Source organism: Setaria italica, chromosome IV (assembly GCF_000263155.2).
Source record: "Setaria italica strain Yugu1 chromosome IV, Setaria_italica_v2.0, whole genome shotgun sequence".
Taxonomy (NCBI): domain Eukaryota; kingdom Viridiplantae; phylum Streptophyta; class Magnoliopsida; order Poales; family Poaceae; genus Setaria; species Setaria italica.
The window spans coordinates 620,224-640,353 of record NC_028453.1 but is presented as its reverse complement, the minus strand read 5'-3'; the positions used below and the strand labels follow the sequence as shown (position 1 = coordinate 640,353).

General features: G+C 48.5%; 4 protein-coding genes across 7 annotated transcripts in view; 1 reads left to right on the top strand and 3 right to left on the bottom strand.

Moving 5' to 3' along the window:
- LOC101778000 (pentatricopeptide repeat-containing protein At5g27270-like) overlaps window positions 1–7,254 on the bottom strand; it is an 8,947-nt gene extending 1,693 nt beyond the window's left edge. The window contains exons 1-5 of the mRNA XM_022825874.1: window positions 6,955–7,254; window positions 6,700–6,810; window positions 5,578–5,682; window positions 240–661; window positions 18–154 (exon numbers count right to left, since the gene is read on the bottom strand). Of these exons, the coding sequence (XP_022681609.1) occupies window positions 18–154; window positions 240–518 (416 nt within the window). The 5' untranslated portion in view covers window positions 519–661; window positions 5,578–5,682; window positions 6,700–6,810; window positions 6,955–7,254. The remainder of the gene's footprint in view (window positions 1–17; window positions 155–239; window positions 662–5,577; window positions 5,683–6,699; window positions 6,811–6,954) is intronic.
- A 1,979-nt stretch (window positions 7,255–9,233) lies between these two features.
- On the top strand, window positions 9,234–14,295 carry LOC101753501 (transcription factor TDR). Of its 4 annotated transcripts, XM_022825963.1 has the most exons (9): window positions 9,235–9,361; window positions 9,445–10,228; window positions 11,790–11,976; window positions 12,092–12,196; window positions 12,311–12,395; window positions 12,475–12,555; window positions 12,674–13,207; window positions 13,303–13,740; window positions 13,850–14,295. In XM_022825963.1, exons 3-9 carry the CDS (start codon window positions 11,828–11,830, stop codon window positions 14,084–14,086), a joined length of 1,629 nt encoding a protein of 542 aa, XP_022681698.1. In that variant the 5' UTR covers window positions 9,235–9,361; window positions 9,445–10,228; window positions 11,790–11,827; the 3' UTR covers window positions 14,087–14,295. The 4 variants fall into 4 exon arrangements, with proteins under 4 accessions (XP_012700935.1, XP_022681699.1, XP_022681698.1 ...); XM_012845481.2 differs by having other exon boundaries at window positions 9,234–10,228; XM_022825964.1 differs by having other exon boundaries at window positions 9,234–10,228; window positions 11,777–11,976.
- LOC101753919 (pentatricopeptide repeat-containing protein At5g27270) lies at window positions 14,225–18,406 on the bottom strand. Its single transcript, XM_004964278.4, has 8 exons — window positions 17,852–18,406; window positions 16,296–17,658; window positions 15,896–16,207; window positions 15,696–15,800; window positions 15,511–15,598; window positions 15,276–15,397; window positions 15,093–15,157; window positions 14,225–14,975 (listed from the first exon to the last, which is right to left on the bottom strand). The coding sequence occupies exons 1-8, from the start codon at window positions 18,302–18,304 to the stop codon at window positions 14,418–14,420; spliced, it is 3,066 nt and encodes a 1,021-aa protein (XP_004964335.1). The 5' UTR covers window positions 18,305–18,406; the 3' UTR covers window positions 14,225–14,417.
- Window positions 18,407–18,467: 61 nt separating this feature from the next.
- LOC101777577 (extra-large guanine nucleotide-binding protein 3) overlaps window positions 18,468–20,130 on the bottom strand; it is a gene marked incomplete in the record, with an annotated part of 5,008 nt that continues 3,345 nt past the window's right edge. Inside the window, 3 exon segments of the mRNA XM_012845672.2 lie at window positions 18,468–19,173; window positions 19,261–19,458; window positions 19,651–19,822. Coding sequence (XP_012701126.1) covers window positions 18,771–19,173; window positions 19,261–19,458; window positions 19,651–19,822 — 773 coding nt within the window.

Sequence of the window (20,130 nt, the reverse complement as noted above, 5' to 3'; positions counted from 1 at the left end):
GCCCTTCGCCCCCCCGCCAGCCGCCTTCAACGCGGAGCGCCGGCCCGAAGCCCCACGCCGGCCGCCCGAGCCCCTCGCCGCGAGCGCCGCCCGCGCCCCCCCGCCGGCCTCGCCCTCGCCGCCGCGGGCGACGGGAGAGCCCCGGTTTGCAAACCTGCGGAGTAAAGAAAGCAGCAAGCTTTGAAGTTTGAAGTGATGGGGGCTGATGGCAAATCTGCAATGGAGGCGTGTGAGATGACCTGGAGCTTCATCCATGCGAAGAAGTCGCGCGCCTGGCGCCAGCCGCGCTGCTCGCGGAGGACGACGCACATCTCGCGGAAGGTGAGCTTGGTGACGAACGACGCCATGGCCAGGCGCATGTCTGCGGAGGGGCGCGACGCCGTGGCGCGCACCGCGCGGACGGCGGCGACGACGTGGCGGCCGTAGACGTGGCCAGCGCGGTCGTCCTCGACGTACCGGGCCATCTGGTCCGCGGTGCGGTGCACCCACCGCGGCGTGTCGGCGCCCGGGGGTGGCATGGCGCTTAAGTTTTTCTTCACCTAAGCCATGCTCTGCTTCAGAGACAATTGTGTTGCCAGTGCCACTGCATGTCAGGTGCAAGTCATGTAGAGTATGGATGACATGGTGGTCGTTGCTCTCTGGCCTCTCTGCTTTTGTGATTCTTGTCAATGGGAAAACAAAAACATGCAAATCAGCAAATGTGTTGGCGCAAAAAGAAACCTCTACAACACTTTCAGAATTATAGCGCATAAGCTTCAGCACAGCTCTTGGATTGTTCAGATTATTGTGCACTTAAAATCAAAATCTCAGTCGTTTAAGTACGGTGGGGTGGCCGGTGCTGCATTCGGGCTGCTGCTCGTGCTCCTTCCCATTTTGCCGTTGAGCTACTCACATGTACTCACTCCGTTCCAAATTATAAGTCATTCCAACTATCTGGAGAGTCGAAGCATCTTAAATTTGACCAAATTTGTACAATAAAGTACTAACATTCATGATATCAAATAAGTAACATTAGTTTCTTTATTAAATATATTGTCATAGTATATCTATTCGGGGCCATAAACCTTTGTGATCCTCTTTATAATTTTGGTCAAATATAAAATGATTTGACTCTCCAAGAAAATTGGAATGACTTATAACTTGGAACGGGTGGAGTAGGTAACTAGGTTCATAGGGATGCTATTCGTCATGTCTGTAAAGTCATTTCTCCGGTTCAGTTCCGTTTCACTTGATAATCTATATTTGAGTCATCGGCACGGTGAATAGAGGGAACTAGGCTCAATTGTGGGAAACATGGTAATAGAGGGAACTAGGCTCAATTGTGTGGAACATGGTAATAGAGGGAACGTGGTTCAATTGTGGGGACATAGTAATAGAGGGAACGTGGCTCAATTGTGGGGAACATGGTAATAGGGGGAACATGGCTCAATTGTAGGGAACATAGTAATAGAGGGAACTAGGCTCAATTGTGGGGAACAGGTGAATAGAGGGAACTAGGCTCAATTGTGGGGAACATTAATTAGATGCAACGTAGGCGAAATTGTGGGGAACATGGTGGAACATGCAACCTGCCTTGAGGCGATCTTAATAGCAAGCCCAACGATCGAGTTCCACACTGCATGCAGTGCCATCCCACTCTAGAGCTCGAATAGGGGGAACATAGCTCAATTGTGGGGAATATTGTAATAGAGGGAACATGGCTCAATTGTGGGGAACAAGGTAATAGAGGGAACAATGCGGAATTTAGGGGGAACTGTATTTAGAAGCAACGTAGGCGAAATTGTGGGGAACATGGTAATAAAGGGAACTAGGCTCAATTGCAGGGAACATGGTAATAGAGGGAACGTGACTCAATTGCGGGGAACATGGTAATTAGAGGGGACACTGCGGAATTTAGGAGGAACATCGTAATAGAGGGAACTAGGCTCAATCGTGGGGAACATGGTAATAGAGGGAACATTAATTAGATGCAACATAGGCGAAATTGTGGGGAACGTGGCTCAATTGCGGGGAACATGGCAATTAGAGGGGACACTGCGGAATTTAGGAGGAACATAGTAATAGAGGGAACGTGGCTCAATTGTGGGGAACATAGTAATAGCGGGAACTAGGCTCAATTGTGGGGAACATGGTAATAGGGGGAACATGGCTCAATTATGTGGAACATGGTAATAGAGGGAACATGGCTCAATTGTGTGGAACATGGTAATAAAGGGAGCGTGGCTCAATTGTGGGGAACATGGTAATAGGGGGAACGTGGCTCAATTGTGAGGAACATGGTAATAGGGGGAACGTGGCTCAATTGTAGGGAACATAGTAATAGAGGGAACCAGGCTCAATTGTGGGGAATAGGTGAAGCTCAGTTGTGGGGAACATGATAATAGAGGGAACAATGCGGAATTTAGGGGGAACTGTATTTAGAAGCAACGTAGGCGAAATTGTGGGGAACAGTAGAATAGAGGGAACATGGCTCAATTGTGGGGAACATGGTAATAGAGGGAACTAGGCTCAATTGTGGGGAACATGGTAATAGAGGGAACGTGGCTCAATTGTGGGGAACATGGTAATAGAGGGAGCGTGGCTCAATTGTAGGGAAGGCATTGATCACAATAAGTTTGTTGTTAAAATTTGTAATTACTAAACCAATAAGTTATGTCTGCTGACCCTCTTATATCAGGAGCGAACATGGATCACAAATGAAGAGGATGGGCTCTAAGGTGCTATTTGGGCCTAGGACTTGCTTGCTGGCCCACGGAGTCAGCAGGAGGTCAACCAACGGAGGTAAGTGTTCATACCACGGGCCTAGGTGGCCCACGGAGTCAGCAGGAGGTCAACCAACGGAGGTAAGTGTTCATACCACGGTTTTTTTTGGAATCTCTCCGCCTCCACGACTCCTGGTTTCCATCTGCTTCTCTCACTCTCCGCTTCCACGACTCCTGGTTTCCATCTGCTTCTCTCACTTCGTGTGCCTCTTTCGATTGCGCGACGCTGCTTTCCCCTTTCCGTCCCCCTTTCTTCTCGCGGTTGGTCCCTTTCTTCTCCTGTTCTTCCAGCCGCTGTTCTCGCGGGCTTCTCGCTGCCGGTCGCCCTCCAACCGCCGCCCCTCCTCCTGCATTTTGCCCCCAGGTAGCCGCAATGGGTTCGAAATTATGGGGAACATGGTATTAGCCGCAACACCATTTAGACGGAACATGATTTAGCAGCAACGTGAGATTGGCTGTGGGGAACAAATTGTGGGGAACAGTACTGTCTACAACTATGATGGTTGTTTTTAATCTAAGCACTGATCCATTGCCTATGGTGTCTTCTTATTTCTTAGCAGTCCATTTCCTATGATGTCAATGCCGATGATAACTATGTTTAATCTGATTGTTTTCTCTCTTCTATGATGCCACATAGACTAAGATTATGCTATATAGGCTGTGCAGGATGTTTTCTCTCTTCTATGATGCCAAATAGACTAAGATTATGCTATATAGGCTGTGCAGGATTTGTAGTGGCTGTGCAGTCAATGCTGATGATAACATGTGCAGGCTGTACAGCCAATCTGAAATTGAAGTTATTTCTTAGCAGTCCATTTTCTATGATGTTCTCTCTCGATGAATCCTTTCTTAGTTGACTGTCTCTCAGCTAACTGTCTGATCTTTATTAATTATACTACATTTTGCATGTATATGCTAATAATTGGTCTCGCTCACCGTTGAGAAATTGACTAGGAGCGAGGGGAGTACCTCTATTTATAGGTGCTCATGATCATTGTGGTGCTGCCATGTGGAAACTTTCACACTCTTCAATACAAAATATCCTAACTCTAAAACCCTTCTCATCCTTATCTAGTTTCTTATATTTTCTACCATGCTAAAATATCTAGTTTTAGAGTATTCTACACTTCACCATGAAGCATGGCAATTATGGCATGCATTTTCTCCAATTTTCTAGAACCTTTGTACCTTACCATGATCTTATCCTTATACATGGCAAAGTTAGTCTTTTAAGATCTCCACAATCTTCTAGAATGTTCCAAGTATGCATTGCATATTTCAACACTCACCCCATGCACGCACTACGTTGAACTAGCTGCATGCATCAAAAGATTTGTTGGATCATATATTTATTTCGTGTCTGACTCTACCGCAGCTACGAGCTCCCAACCCACACCCGTACCGGCCCCAACAACATCGTAGCGTCAGTGGCCAGGACACCAAAAGAAGGTATGCAATTGTTTCCATTCCTGGCTAATAAATAAGATGGAGTGTGTAGGATTGATATGCAATTGTTCATTGCAGTAGTAGTAGTAGTTTATTCTTTTTGCCATGGATCAATGAAAGTAGATAGAGTAGTCGGTCTGCAGTTAGTTGGTTTCATTTGAGTTAACTGTTACCCACAAACACAACACATATATCTAATTAATGTAAATGGTAATAACATGCATGGGCAGGAATGATACCGAAATGCAACGACTCTACTCTTGCAGCAAGGCTAGCGATGCATTGTAAACTCTTGACAGTCGTTCCTCCTCCAGGTTGCTGCTCAGCGGTGCTGGACAATGTAAACAACCCGGACCATGGCTGTCTCTGCAGCGTCGGCGAGTACGGCACCTTCATCGAAACCAACCTCGGCATCGACTCGTTGTGGATGCTTTACGGCATGTGCCGGGGATGCAAGGAGACAGTTCCAACCGCCGGTTGCTGCCCCTCCTCCCCCTCCACCGCCATCGTCCCCAACTCCTCCGCCCTGCCAGCTGCCGCCGTCTAGCCCTCCTCTGCCTGAGATGCAGTGGCCTGCTGGACCATCTTGTGGGGTGTTGGTTGGGATCATGGTGGGGAGCATCGTCGGGGGCACCCTTACGATTGGTGGCGTGATGTGGTTAGTGCACAAGTGCCGGGTAGCAGGTGAAGCAGTCAATTTTGTTATACATGCTCTACTGTATTCGCTTGCATTGATATACTTTACTTTGTGGTGCGTGCAGAGGAGGTGACGCCCACTGTCAGGGGTGAAGCTAGAGCACGGACGACCTGAGTGCACACTTCAATATGTATATGTATAAAAATCTATATCTAACCTATACAATGACAAAACGGTAATGGTAAAAATTCTTACTAAAATGATGTATCTGACCAAATATTGTAGGAAAAAGTGTTAGGATGGGGATGATAGTGCATCTATATAATAAATTAAGGGATCGATTTTCACCAATTAAAACATGAGGAACACTTCCAAAATACTTCAGAGATGAAGAATATATATTTTCAATATTATTACACCAATTCCCCAATTACATGATTTTGTATATTACTCCAATACTCCAAGTCTCAAATATCGATGGATCCTTTCTTAGTTGCCTATTTGTTGCAATTTGCAAAAACAAAACCTCTAAATACATACCCTAACATTGCAATTTAAATGAATGAATCAGAATTGGTGACCAAAGAAATTGAAACATACCTTATTACTTCAAACAAATTGATTTGCACCCAAAACATTCATGAGGAAATTAGTTGCATACCTTTGAAATTTGGAGCAAAACAAGATTCCAGAAGGATGTTGTAGCGGAGAGAAATAGAAAAGGAAGCTTACGAGCAGCTTGAGACCATAGGCATCGATCTGGCGAGGAGGCATGCTGCAGCGACCGGCGATGAGCGAATGATGCCTCCCCATCTTTCGCGACTTGCAATTTGGAACCTGGACGATGAAGTTTTTGCGTTTTGAGCAACCGTCATTTTTCCAACCGGGACTAATTAATCAGGACTAAAGGTCTCCATCTTTAATCCCGGGACTAAAAACCTTCTTTAGTTGCGGTTGGTGTCTCCACGGACTACGAAATTTAGACCCAGGATTATTTTTAGTCCTGGTTCCAAAAACAACTGAGATTTTTGTTGAGGATGGAAGGTCGTTTTTCTACTAGTGCAACTCTTGCTCGTCATGCGCGCGACACACTTGGCTTGTTAGCAAACGACCACTGGTCTGTCCGTGTGGACTTTTTCTGATACAATGCTTTGGACTGCTCTGTTTGTTTATTGCGTTGTCCTGCTTGCAAAGAAAGTATGCAAGTGCAGCAAGCATGGGCTGCTAGGCCGGATGGTTGTGCACGCATCGGAGTTCAGGGAGTGCACAAGTGGTGGAAATTAAGTTCTAATCTCTGAAATTTTATTTTTTCCCAGGTGCTTGTGCACTCGGCAAGCCTAACGTGGCTTCACTTGCATCATGAGTGCCAGTGTGAGCACTGAAGTTGTGTGCTCTTACAATTCTTTAACTCTAACTACCTTTAGCCTTACTGAAAGTTTGAAACTGTTCACCCAAAAAAAATAAGTTTCCTGAACTTTTTGATGTCGGCAAGAAATTAAGGTGTATGTTCAGACGTGGCTTAGGACACTTGTATTGTTGTGAAGGTTGTTATGGTTAGGTCAGTTGCAAGAAAGGCGTGACCGTGTTTTTCTCAATTGTTTTTCTAATTCCATAAATTTAGCTATACAAATACACATTCTCTGGTATCTAACAATCTGTTAAGAAATAAGAACATGCAAATCTGCAATGTTGATGACCGATGAATTCTGTGCCATTTTCTATAAAAAATATGAGTTCCATGTCAGACTACATGCATCATACATGGTGGTAAAAGTGTTCTTGCTGAATACACAAACGCTGAATGAAATAAAAACTTTCATGGTAGTAGAAGCGATGGAATTAGCATGCACTTACGACTCTGAAAATGACAAGTGTTGTGAATTGTGATAGAACGATACATCTGAACAATATGCAGATTTGTCATAGTTGGTATGAATTGTTACTTGCGCATGGTAATACGATCACCTGCATAATCCGAGGCAGAAACATCAGGAGAAATAAAATTGCAGCAACGTACGGCTTCCTTCGTCAGGTACAGATAGAGCATATGACGAGAGCAGAGAGATTTGCTATGAGTGGACAGAGGGCGAGAGCGCAGTGCTGACCAACCTGCCATGGCCGGCTGCGTGAGCTCAAGCGCGCGCTGATGCTCGCCTAGGCGAGCTCGCTTGGCTCTTATGGCCGCCGCCATGTTGGGGACTTGCTGGGGGAGCAGAGAGAGTGAAGGCAGAGATCCTAGGGTTTGAATGCATCGGACGGCGATGGGGCATCACGCTCCTGCTGGCACGGAAGGTGGGGAGGGCGGCGGCGGCGAGGAGCCGTCGGCGGACAAGCCGGAGTGGAGTGGAGGGACCGAGAGCCGAATTCGATACGGAAACCGGAGGGGATTTTGCATATATTCGGATAGCGATTAATCCAAACATGGGGACATTTTACAAATAATCGGATCGCGATCCAAATCAGGGATCTGTATGTAAATACTGGGGGTGTTTGTATAAATATTTGGATCGCGATCCATTTCGGGGGGCGTTTCGTAATATTTGGGCCAGCTCCATAGGAGCCGACGAGGTCGCCTTGCCGCCGGCGACCACCGCCTCGCCCCTTCGCGCTGCATCCCCGCGAGCTTCCGCGAAGTTTTCGCCCCCAGCCGCTGCCTCCGGCCACCCTCGCAAGCGACGCACGGCCCCTAAACTGCCCCAGACAAGGTGAAGAAGACCCCGCGGCGGTTTGCTAATCGCAGCGGCGGCGGCCGCTGTGAGTTTCCTAGGTAATCTGGCCACCGAGACGGTAGGAGATAAATGCTACGGCGCGCGTGCGCTGCGCATCGATCCGCCTGGTCGGCCGGACCCCGTGAGCTCGGCTGCCTCGGCCGACGGCGGTCGTGCCGTCCCCATGCTTCCGCCATGGCTGGCTCAAAAAAAAAATCAGGCTTCACCCTCGTTTCAGTTGGCGTTTCTTGGAAATTTGCGTGTCCACTCGCTCCGGCGAGTTGGTTCAAATGGGCAGGGGGGGACAATGGACATGGAGCCTACCTTCTGGTCCCTTGTCAGACGCAAGGAAGAAGAGATCGATTGAGCTGGTGGTGATATCTTTGGTGATGCAATGTCCATGCGTCAGAGCTCTCAGCCCAACAGTGACAGAAAAAAGGACAGGCACAACAGAAAAGGCGTTGCGAAACATTTCAGATTCAAGAACGCTTGGTCAAGGTGATCACTCTTGTGAATTCTGATTACTTCTTGATCTAGTACTGCTATTTGACTGCTCAACTCAGCTCCGCCAACTGGTTTTCTACAGCACTGGTGCAAGATGGCGGCTGTGGAGGGGCAAACAACTGACTGCTGAAGCTGAAACAGGAATTACAGGGGATCTGATGGGCAGGGCGTGGCGAGGTGATCTGTTGTTGAAGCGACGCGCAAACTATAAGATGGTGGCGTGGTGGCGGACAGCGAGCGACGGAAGCAAAACAGAATTCTGTTTTGCTTTGCTTGCGTGGTGGCGGACGTGAGAGGAGAGATGGGTTCAGGGGAGGTGATATCCATGCACCTGTTCATGTGTCTTTAGGATTGCCAATCATTTTTCGCAAATTCCAAATTTAATGCACTAATCAGAAAGAAGGCTAACGGAGGCTGAGAAAAGCTTGATTCCTAACTGAAGGCGCTTATCATTTCTTCCCAATAGTCATTGTATGAATTTCAGGGTCCTCTCATATGAATCCAACCAAATACTTCATTTCTTAGCTTGAATCAGCTTCATAAATATAGATTGCTCCCTTGATAACGTGCACTGTGGGTGGGTGCGCCAAAGCTTGTATTGTTACCCAGATGATGGGATTCTTGTTTCTATGACCTGCAAGTGTCATTTGAGCTGGACCAGGTATTTTGTTTGAAACCTTTATTTCTCTGGCTTCGGCTGATTGATTAAAACTTGATGTTCTATGATACTGCAATTGATACAACCTAGATGTGCTGCCTAGTCCGTTTTTGTACACCTGTGTACATCCTAGCTAAGTAGCTACTCCAATTGTAATGCTCCGATGAAATCTCCCAGCAATATACAAATTACATGTATACATCTATTTCAGTAGTGGAGGCTTCCTAGATTTTGCATCTAAATGGACTGGATTGGTAGTATGTGCATGGTCAGATTATGAGTGGAAATCGAGATGTGGTTGATTTTGATATGCGTTTTGTGCAACTGAAACTAATTAGGATTTATAAAAAAAATTTACATGTTAAATCAAAGATATACATCTAATTGAGCTCAATTCCAGGGTTCAGTGCTATAGAGAAGCACTGATCAATCCCATCCTTAATGTTTATGTACATCCAGCAGTTGTTGCCATGAGTTTTTCCCCCTGTCATGACCAGAAGAATCTTGTCTACCTCAGTCTTTCTCTGAGCTATGGAGTATATATACGGCATAGTACAGCACACCAGGGTGTGGAAAACCAATGTTATCTTCTGACTTTATTCTGATCTTATTCTTTTCGGCAGACTGCAACTTCCGGTGTCATATAGTGGTGTAGAAATTCATTTCTCATCCAATTTGCAATTTCAGTTTTGTTCTTACTATTTAATTTCCGTCTTCTCCTACATGCAGATAAGAGGCCGATCGACATGCAGTACCTGATTTCCATTGGTTCATTAGTAGCATGATGGATGTACTCATGGGCGGGTTCAGGTTTCTCGAGCTCAGGTAGGGACAGGACAGCGGCGAGCAGTAGTGCAGGACAGTGATTTTCAGCTTACTTGGCTGCGGCCGTGGCAGCACGGCCATGAAACCCAATTCCTCTGCAGAAAATTCTTCTAGGGATGGAATCTGGTGGCTCTGCTGCACCAGGATCAGCACCAGCTTGTCCAAGGGAGCACATCCGCTATGCCCGTGATGTGTTTGACAAAATGCACAGGAGGCAACGCTGTGATATTTCGACACTAGACTTTGCAGTATCCTTCCTTCCAGGCATGATCTTTCTTTCCCTTAATGCACAGGTGGCAGTGCTTCTTACTGCCGGTGACTGATACGATCAGATTTGCCAATCCAAATTTGGTGCTAGGTGCAGACCTGGTTGGGTTGATTGCCTAAGCTTGTATGAATTAATATGTTTGGATCGATATACTTTGCAAATAATTTTAAATATTCTGAAGCTTTGATCTTCTAACCATTGTGGTTCATGATGCTAGTTTGCCTGATCAATATGCCTTGTTTTATCTTAAAGGTAACAATCTAGAGCGAGTGGAGTCTTACTGAAGAATTACAAGCACAAGCAGTAGCATGCGCTGTCAAACTCTGCAGCTAACAGAAGCACTTTCGCATGCTCCAACTGACGCACTAGGTAGTTAGCTGTTCATGGTGCTGTCACGCAAGAAGCATGCTCTCACGCAAGGTAAGCATGAAAGCGACTTGCGCATGCTCCAACTGAAGCTTAGCTTCTTCACAACCGAGACAGAAACGACGAGCCGAGCGCGTCTTCACAGCCGCCGGCCAAATTCTCCCCACCCCCTCCACCAGAACCAAACCGCCGCCACCTCCTAGTATCCACCCTCCACCTCTCCTTGCCCAGCGCCATGGCCTCTGGCGCTGGGGATCAAAGTTCCGCCGCCGCCAGTACCGCCACCCGCCCAAGCTCCACCCCCACCGTCGAACTCCACCCTCCCGGCCTCCTCTTGCCCCACTAACCCCACAAACGGAGATGCGGTGAGTTCCTGGTGCCCTAGCGCTCTCCGCTTCGCCTTCTTAGGTTAGTTTCCGCGCGCGTTCGCGAGCTCGCGCGCCGGCCGTGCGCCGCCGCCGGTCAAGCTAGGGGCTAGGGTTAGAGAGTTGAGGATATAAGTAGGGGAGGTGATGCGCCTGAACTAGGGGAATCCCTCGGAGTAGTCATTGGGGTGGGAGGCGCCGCCCTTGCGCCGGCGTGGCCGCGCCGCCGCCGCCCACCGTGGGCGCTCGGGCGTGCCCAAGGTTGAAGAAGGAGAGGAGGGCACGGGTGCGAAGGAATTAGAAGCTCAGGGGGTTATGCGAAATATTTCAGGGTTTAAGTGTGGAGGTGGAAAACTTCAAGGGGCCTAAGTGCTAGATATAGGGGCTTTAGTGCAAAAGAAAGGGCAGATCCGCTAGGGTAGTTTTTTGTTCTGAGGACCTATCTGCGAAAGTAACTTTCTCTTTTTCTATTTTAGTTTTAGTTAAAATGGCTGAAAATTTGGAAATCCGTATAAAATTGTAGGAAAATGATAAAAATGAGAGATAATTTTTTTTGGGTTCCTGATGCTCAGATCTACCTAGGAAAAATACTGGTCCTGGTGTAATATGTGTTTCTGTTGCTGATTAAAATACATATTGTTTAATCTTCTTATTTTAGAATAAATAGCTGTAGTACTCATAAAATCCTGATACATTCATAGTAATATGTGTCCTACGTTGAAAAGTATTCTGGGAAGTTTGTAGAACAAAATTGCTTATATAACTTTAGATATAAATTATTCTTCATGTCTGCAGTTTTGTAATGTTTGATTTTTAATAAACTCTCTGGAAGTCCAATCATGCTAAAACTTTTACAGTAATATGTTTGCGTGATTAGTAAGCTCCTGTAAATGATTTATGTTCATGTAACTATTACAGTAATAATGCTTCCAGAATAATTTTTCTTGCTATAAACTATTAATGCAACCGTCTATACACATGTATGTCGTTTCGCCGTAGCAACCAGGCATTAGTGATGATACATGGCACACATCACATAAACCGGTCCATCGGGTCAGATTGTACCCTTGCATGAATCATCCATAGCCTGAAGTTTCTTGCAGCCTTTATTCACACCGATGACATCAACAGATCCTATCCTGATTCCTGCATGTTCGTTCAAAAAACAAATCCTGATTCCTGACAGCTAGCATGAAAGCGACTTGCGCATGCTTCAACTGACACTTACATTACATAGCTTGTGCCTGCAGCTACTCCTAGTACTAGGTGATCACTAGTGCTCGGTGCCATGGGAGGGGGAGATCACCCGTGCATGGCTGCCACGGCGGCCGCTTCTGCCGGGTATGGAGGCGGCAGCGTGGAGGCTGCGCTGAGGCCTCTTGTTGGTGCAGACGCCTGGGACTACTGCATCTACTGGAGGCTGTCTCTTGATGAGAGGTAGCACCGCCTCATCTGACTGTGATCATGCTCCCTATATATACTCTGACACTTGCTGGAATTGTTCTGATTCATTGATTCATCGTCCTCTGTGACACGATCGAACTGCATGCAGGTTCTTGGAGATGACCGGGTTGTGCTGCAGCAGTGAGTTCGAGGCCCAGGTTTCTGCACATGGCGAGCTGCCTTCGTCTATCCCACTGGATTCCTCATCTGCAGGGTAATTCACGCAGTCCCGTTCATTCCCCCCAAATCAATTCTTACTCAGGAATATAATTCAGGATAGATTGCAACTTCTTTTTATTGCTAATCTTTGCTGTTTTGCATGGATCAGGATGCACGCCGAGGCAATCATGTCCAACCAGCCGATTTGGCAGACCAGCAGCTGCGTGCCAGAGCTCCCAACAAGTTATTCCACTGTAAGCACAGTTCATCTTTAACCGCCACTGCCTAAGCATCCAACTGCCTGAGCAACTAGTACCCCATGACACGATGTAGGAGCTCGGATCCGCCGGACCGAGGACGCGGTTGCTGGTGCCGATCGCCGGCGGCCTCGTCGAGCTCTTCGCCGCCAGATACGTAAGCGACGTCTGAACATACACCTTGATTTCTTGCCGACATCAGAAAGTTCACCACATGACACACCTGACACTCTCTTTTATAATGCCGGCGCGCCGCGCCGTGCGTGCGTGCGCAGATGGCGGAGGACGAGCAGATGGCGAAGCTGGTCATGGCGCAGTGCGGGGTGCCGGCGCGGGCGACAGAGGGCGAGGGGGACGAGGGTGGCGCCGCCGTGCACACGTGGCCGGAGGCGCCGGGCTTCGCGTGGGACGGCGCTGACCCGCAGCGTATGTACGGGGCGGTGCCGCCGTCGCTCAGCCTGTTCGACGCCGCGGGGGACCCGTTCCTGGCGGCGCCACCGCCCGGGGTGGTCGACGACGCGGCGGCGGCGGGGTGGCAGTACGCCGCGGCGGCCGGGAGCGAGCCGTCGGTGGTGGCGGCGCAGCAGGAGCAGCACGGCGCGGCGCGCACTGGAGGCGCGGACTCGGGGTCCGAGGGGAGCGACTTGCTGGGGGACCCCGAGGGTGACGGCGACGCGCAGGGGCGGGGCGGCGGCAAGGGCGACGGCAAGCGGCAGCACTGCAAGAACCTGGTGGCGGAGCGAAAGCGGAGGCAAAAGCTCAACAACGCGCTCTACAAGCTCAGGTCGCTCGTCCCCAAGATCACCAAGGTTGGTACCCCTCAATCGCCACGGATGCATGCTTTTTGATCGAACATTCATTGGCTGCGATGCGAATTGATTGATCCTTGGCATTGTTCGTTCAGATGGACCGCGCTTCGATCCTCGGAGATGCGATCGACTACATCGTGGGGCTGCAGAACCAGGTGAAGGCGCTGCAGGACGAGCTGGAGGACCCGGCGGACGGCGCCCCCGACGTGCTCCTGGACCACCCGCCGCCGGCGAGCCTGGTAGGGCTGGAGAACGACGACTCACCGCGCGCAAGCCTCCAGCAGCCGCCGGCGAGCAAGAGGGCCCGGGTACCTGCAGCAGCGCCGACGGAGGAGGATAAGGGGCACGACATGGAGCCGCAGGTGGAGGTGCGGCAGGTGGAGGCGAACGAGTTCTTCCTGCAGGTGCTGTGCGAGCACAAGCCCGGTCGCTTCGTCCGCCTCATGGACGCCGTCAACGCCCTCGGCCTCGACGTCACCAACGTCAACGTCACCTCCTACAAGACCCTCGTCCTCAACGTCCTCCGCGTCGTCGTATGTATATTATAACCAATTGCGGCTACCTCGCCGCCGCCATTCATGAAGCTCGTATATATACAGCACGTGCTCATCAAGAACGTTTGCATTGGTTGGTTGATTGTAGAGGCGGGACAACGAGGTGGCGGTGCAGGCGGACAGGGTGAGGGACTCGCTGCTGGAGGTGACGCGGGAGTCCTACGGCGTCTGGTCGTCGGCGGTGGGGAGCAGCGGCAGCATCGACGTCAAGCTCAACTGCGTCGACGTGAAGCTCGATGGCGGCGTCGATGTGCAGGCACCGGCGGCCGCGGCCACGGCGGAGGACCATTATGGCGGCTACAACCATCTCCAATACCTCGCCTGATCATACGCCACCAGTTCATGGATCATCCTTCATGTTCAATCAAAGGGATCAACTAATAAAAAGGGTTTAATTAGATTGCAATCTACTGCGTGTATGTATGGTGCACGTTGATGATGATCCTATAGATTGCAATACTGATGTCACAAACCATATGAACAATTCATTTGAAAAAAAAAGCATGTGAATAATGCATTTGCAGTCATCCCATTTGAATCTAAATACCTTCGTTTACATTTAAAAGTCATGACTTGCAGCATTCATTCTGATTCCTCCGTAGCAACCTGTTGTATGTGTGTGAAATTCTGATGCAGTTGCAAGCTTGGAAGTTGATCTAACATCTAAGCTTTGATCCAACCTTCAGGTTTCTCAGGAAAGCGGTACCATTTACACTGATGGCATCCAGGACATGCCCAGCTTCAGACTCCCTGCCTGCATGCTCATACAGATGAAATGCAGCGCTCAAGATGAAGCTGTCAGGTTTCAGCGATTCACGAGTCATCTCAAAGAGCGAGATCGCATCATCCACAAGACCTTGCTCCAGGTACACTCTCATCATGGTCCTGCAGCAGGCCAGATCGGGAGCCACACCTATCTCCTCCACCATTCGGTTGAAGATCCTCTGGGCACCACTGATCTTTCCTTCCTTCAGAAAGGCAAAAATCAGGTGGCTGAAGTGAGGGCAGGATGGGGTTATGTTGCTGTTCAGCATCATCTGAATGGTTTCCTCAGCTTCTGCATAGAGTTTGCCCTCTGTGTATGCTCTGATCAGTGCAAGATAGGAAAGCGAGTTGGGAGCATGACCGCTGCCCTGCATCTCCTGGAATATACTCTTTGCCTCCATGTGCAGTCCAGAAGTGGCATAGGCGTTGATCATGGAATTGAAGCTGATCTGCACATTGCAAGTTTGATCCAGATTAGCCATGTATGCTTAGATGGTCAGGGCAGAACTATAGCATTTCTTGTTTCCTGACGGCAATTACAGAAGTTACTCTCAAATAAAATATACCTTTCCAGGCCTGATACCATCTTCCTTCATTCTTTTGAACATTAAAGATGCCTCCTGATGCCTACCTGAAAATATGAAAATTCATAGGCTTAGAAGTGGATATAGAAGGAAACAGAATGAGTGAGGGAAACAAATCAAATAGAAGGTTTTTAATTGATTTTCTGTACGGCAGAAGAACCTGACCAGCTTTTCCATATAAGCTAAGCATGTTTGTGTATATCTTTTCATCGATTGGCAAGCCTAGCTCCTGTGCAGCAGCAAACATGTCAATAGCCTTGTCCAGCTTTCCTCCTTTGCCATAAACACTGGATGGGAGGACTGAAGCTGATGAGTGATGACATGGTCTCCTAACAACATGTTAAAAAAAAAGGAATACAGTTGCGTACAATAGGCAGGTATTTTCTGACCATTTATCTACCTTATCATTATATTGAATGTCTGCATGGACCGTGAAATGCCAGAGGATATCATGCGATCATATATGCCAACGGCTGAATGCAGTTTACCTGCTTGGAAATTAAAACTGCCGCTGTTAGCTATGGCTCCCTGCAACCAGAAATTTTGCTTTGCAATCTGATGAAAAGGAGAATGTGTTAACTAGACCTGACTCAAGCATCGACTTGATGAAAGTATTGTACAAGACAGTGTCAAGCTGAACTTCATCGCGGAAACAGCCATGTATGATGTTTTCAACCTCTTGAAATTTCCCTGTGAGTAACATGGCCATTTAACAAGAGTGTTATATCGCAGGAGCAGCTGAATAAAGCGATAGAACAATTACAGAAATTAAAAAAAAACTTTACCATTTTTAGTCAGGTGATTGACAAGAATGCTAACTGTCACTGCATCTCTATTATTGCCTTGATCAGCCATTTCCATGAAAAGATGGTATGCATCCTCAGTTTTGCCGCATTTACAGAATGCATCAACCATGGCATTGTAGATATGTGCTCCTTCTGGAAACGATGCTGATGCCGACTCGAACAGTTCTTGTGCTTGCTCTAACTGCTCCCCCTGGCCATATTGGACAATCAAAGTAGCAACTGCAGAATCATTAGGCTTGATCCCCATTTCAATCAGCTGGTCATAAATGAATTTTGCCTCATCTGTACTCCCTGTGGAAGAATACATGTATAGACAGCAGTCAGAGATGTTATGTTTAGGTGAGAGTGCCATATTCTGTGTGGCTCATAGCTTGCTCACCTTCCCTGGCCAATTTGCTTATCAATTGGGACACACTGGACAAGCCCCCAGGCATGTCCAACAAGAATTTCAATGCCATGCCAGCTGATGAACTACTAGTTTTGTCTAGCGCCTTTGACAGGCTCTGATATTTCTGAATAGCCCTGGTTCTGTTTCTAGCATACATCTCTATAAGTGAAACCATTGTTGGAATTTTCATGGGTTTTCCATTTCTCTGAATCTCTTTGAATAATTTCTCTGCATCGTCAACCATACCGATTTTGCAATAAAGTTCCATCACTGTCATATGAAGGTCATCATCAAGCTGGAAATTATCTTCCCTCATCTTCAGTACTAGTGTCCTGGCCTTTTCTAGATGGCCCAGTCTGATATACAACCTGAGCAGGTCATTGCAGCAAAACACGTCAGGGAGGCCATATTTGGAGAGAGCTCTGAAGCTATCTTCTGCAGCAGCCATGTCTTCCTTTGCAACATAGCATCGGAGAAGAGCACTGTAAGAAAAGTGCGAAGGCTTCACATTCCTCACCTTCATAGATTCTAACACCTCCAGTGCTCTATCGTAATGTCCAACATTCATGTGAACTTGAGCCATTGCCACATAAGTCTGCTCGTCGCTCAGAAGATCCGCCTTCCCAATCTCCGCAAATGTGCGATGTGCGTCCTCATAAAGCCCAAGCTTACCGTAAATCCTGATAAGAATTCCATAGATGACTTCATCAGGAACAATCTTGTTATCTTCCATCTCTGAAAATAGGGAAAGTGCCTTTGAGTAGTCCTCATTCTTATAATACAGTGACAAGAGAGATGCACATGTGTAGTTACTGGGGACAATTCCCTGAACCCTCATCTCTTCAAAGAGCTGCAACGCCTGTTCTCCTCTACCATGTTTGGAGCTCAAGCTGATCAAAAGGCTGTAAGTTGCCTCCTCCGGAATAAATTTGCGCCGCTTCATCTCACCGAACACATCCATGGCCTCCTCCAAGAGATCTTCCTTGACAAAGGAGCTGATGATGACAGTATATGTGAACTGATTCGGCGCGACGCCAGCTTCCAGCATCTGCTTCCACACCTGGATAACTTTGCCGTGCAGCTTCTGCTTCTGCAAAGACGAGATCATGTAATTGTAGACCGAAATTGGGGGAACTATGTCGCGCCTGCGCGCCGCGGAGTAGAAGAGCATCATGTCCTTGTGCTGCCCCCACCTGGCGTATGCGCACAAGAGGGTTCCACATGCTACTGCATCAGGCTCACAGCCAACCTCGAGCATCTCAAGAAATGTCTCTTCAGCAAGCTTGATCTTCCCAACCCGGCCATACAACCTCAGAAGGATGGTGTAGGCTACAACGCTTGGTTCATAGCACAGCTGCATATGGATCAAGTTCAGGTAGTCAGGCACAAATCAGTGCAGAATGGTACGAAATTGCCAAGAATTCAGATGAAAAAGATGCAAAATTTTAGACATCTAGTATAGCAAAATGTAAGAAAGCAGCAAGCTTTGAAGTTTGAAGTGATGGGGGCTGATGGCAAATCTGCAATGGAGGCGTGTGTGAGATGACCTGGAGCTTCATCCATGCGAAGAAGTCGCGCGCCTGGCGCCAGCCGCGCTGCTCGCGGAGGACGACGCACATCTCGCGGAAGGTGAGCTTGGTGACGAACGACGCCATGGCCAGGCGCATGTCCGCGGAGGGGCGCGACGCCGTGGCGCGAACCGCGCGGACGGCGGCGACGACGTGGCGGCCGTAGACGTGGCCAGCGCGGTCGTCCTCGACGTACCGGGCCATCTGGTCTGCGGTGCGGCGCACCCACCGCGGCGTGTCGGCGCCCGGGCCCTGGCTCCGGCGCGCGCGGCGGAGCCGCTGCGCCTCCTCGTGGAGGAGGCGCCGGTAAGGCCGGCGGCGCTGGGAGGAGAGTGACCAGGAGGAGGTGGCGCTATCGTCGTCTTCATAAGAGGAGGAGCAGCAGCAGGTGATGGATACGTTGGCCGCTGCGGCCGCCATTGGAGCTGCCATGGGCGCGGGAAGGGAAGACGAGATAAGGTTGGTTCGTTAGATTTTTCTTTTCTCCTCCATTAGCTTAGCTCTCCATGTAACTCCAGTGGGGCCCACCAGTCAGCCACTCACAAGATCAGCAACAACACTAACACAACTACACCACATTCCGAATATCTGAAGCTCATCAACAACGCAAAGATTCGTCGTTGTGCTTATTCTTAATACAAAGATACGCAGCTCTCTTGCGTATTCTCGAAGAAGAGGAAAAAACAACACAAAGATTTCTCCTCCACTCCTATATTTCATTTCATTTGTTCAGAAAAATTACTAGTACAAAAACAAAAAGATTGACACTCTGCAACAACAAATGATACACGACGATTTCCAAGCTGCAAACTAAAACCATCAACTACGCACACACACAAACGCTATACAGTTGCTAGTGATTCTGCCTGCAAATGCGAAATCAACCACAGCTGATCAGCTACGCGGCGTCGGCGGCGATGAGGCGGGACGAGCTGAGCTCCGTGGTGCTGTAGAAGGACTCCTCCGGGCAGTAGCCGGCGGCGTCGCGCTCGTCCTCCCACCGGAGCACCTCCCGGATGTAGCGGAAGGCCTCGTCGACGGTGGGCCGGTCGCGGGCGCGCGCCTGCCACACGAAGAGCTTCCGGCCGCCGGTGCTCGCCGCGTACAGGTCCTTGAACTTCATGGCCACGTAGTAGAAGGCCTGCTGCGCCAGCGACTGGTTGTTGTGGTGCGTCCGCAGCGGGCAGAAGTCGCCGAACCACTCGCACGCCGCCGACAGCGGCGAGCGGCCTATCTTCTCCTCGAACAGGTCGTACTTGTTCAGCACCAGCACGAACGGCGTGTCGCGGAAGCAAGGTTGCCTGCGCAAATGTGTTTTAGATCATCAGTGGAGTTGATGAATTGCAGAATTATTTGGCAAAATGCTAATGAGAAGAAGGCTGATGTACCTGACTGTGGCCTCAAACAAGTCCCTGCTTTGGATCATCTTATTCACGAGGGACCTGCAGCCACTGCTTCCAGGGGATGCAAGCTGATCGTAGTCACTGAGCGCTACGGAGAAGATCACCATGCGGACATCCTCAAACATTTCCACCCACTTGCAGCCCTCATTCATGCCCTTGGCGCTTACTCTGATCAGCTGGTATCTGAGAAGATACAGAAGCAGATGAGACAACAAAGATTCCTAGGACTTGTTTCACCAGAGAAAAGAATTTACCAGCAAAAAAGGTTGCAAAAGCTATGAATCCATAGTACCAAAACATCAAAAGGGAAACTAATTACGAGAAAGAAGCCCTGTTTTGATGCAGTTTGGGCATGAGCATGAGGATGGACTTTACTTGTTTACTGGTTGCGAGTATGCCTCATGGCTGTCGCCGAATGATTCTGACATAGGGCTGCGGTCATCCAGGGTGAAATCAATAAAGGACAATCCATTCCCTTGTGTTACTCCTTCAGCATATATTACATCTTTTTCCGAAGGCTCGTATTCATTACTTGATACTTCAATAGCCTGCACGGATTTTGTCATAGAATGGACAAATCAGTTCAGGTAGTCAAATGTAATTATAATGGAGAAAGCACAAAACAAGTAGCAGCGCATCTAGTTATGGTGGAGCTGGAGACCATTATTTGCAAAAGAATAACAGCTGGCAAAATCTGTACATGCAAAAGCTCTTTTACATGATTAACTGCCTGCATCTATCAGTACCATTTTTCTCAAAGTTCAAGGAAAGATATATCCTAGGCTAACTAGGAACATATACTAATTGGTGTACTGATCTAGCATAATCAATGAAATGTAAGTTGGGAACACATTA

Coding starts and splice junctions, on each gene's coding strand:
- LOC101753501 (XM_012845481.2), top strand. CDS start 11,828: ATGGGAGGGGGAGATCACCCGTGCATGGCTGCCACGGCGGCCGCTTCT. Junction 11,977..12,091: donor AGGCTGTCTCTTGATGAGAG/GTAGCACCGCCT, acceptor AACTGCATGCAG/GTTCTTGGAGATGACCGGGT. Junction 12,556..12,673: donor AGCTCTTCGCCGCCAGATAC/GTAAGCGACGTC, acceptor GTGCGTGCGCAG/ATGGCGGAGGACGAGCAGAT.
- LOC101753919 (XM_004964278.4), bottom strand. CDS start 18,304: ATGGCAGCTCCAATGGCGGCCGCAGCGGCCAACGTATCCATCACCTGC. Junction 15,398..15,510: donor ACATTCAATATAATGATAAG/GTAGATAAATGG, acceptor CCTCCCATCCAG/TGTTTATGGCAAAGGAGGAA. Junction 14,976..15,092: donor ATGGTATCAGGCCTGGAAAG/GTATATTTTATT, acceptor TGCAATGTGCAG/ATCAGCTTCAATTCCATGAT.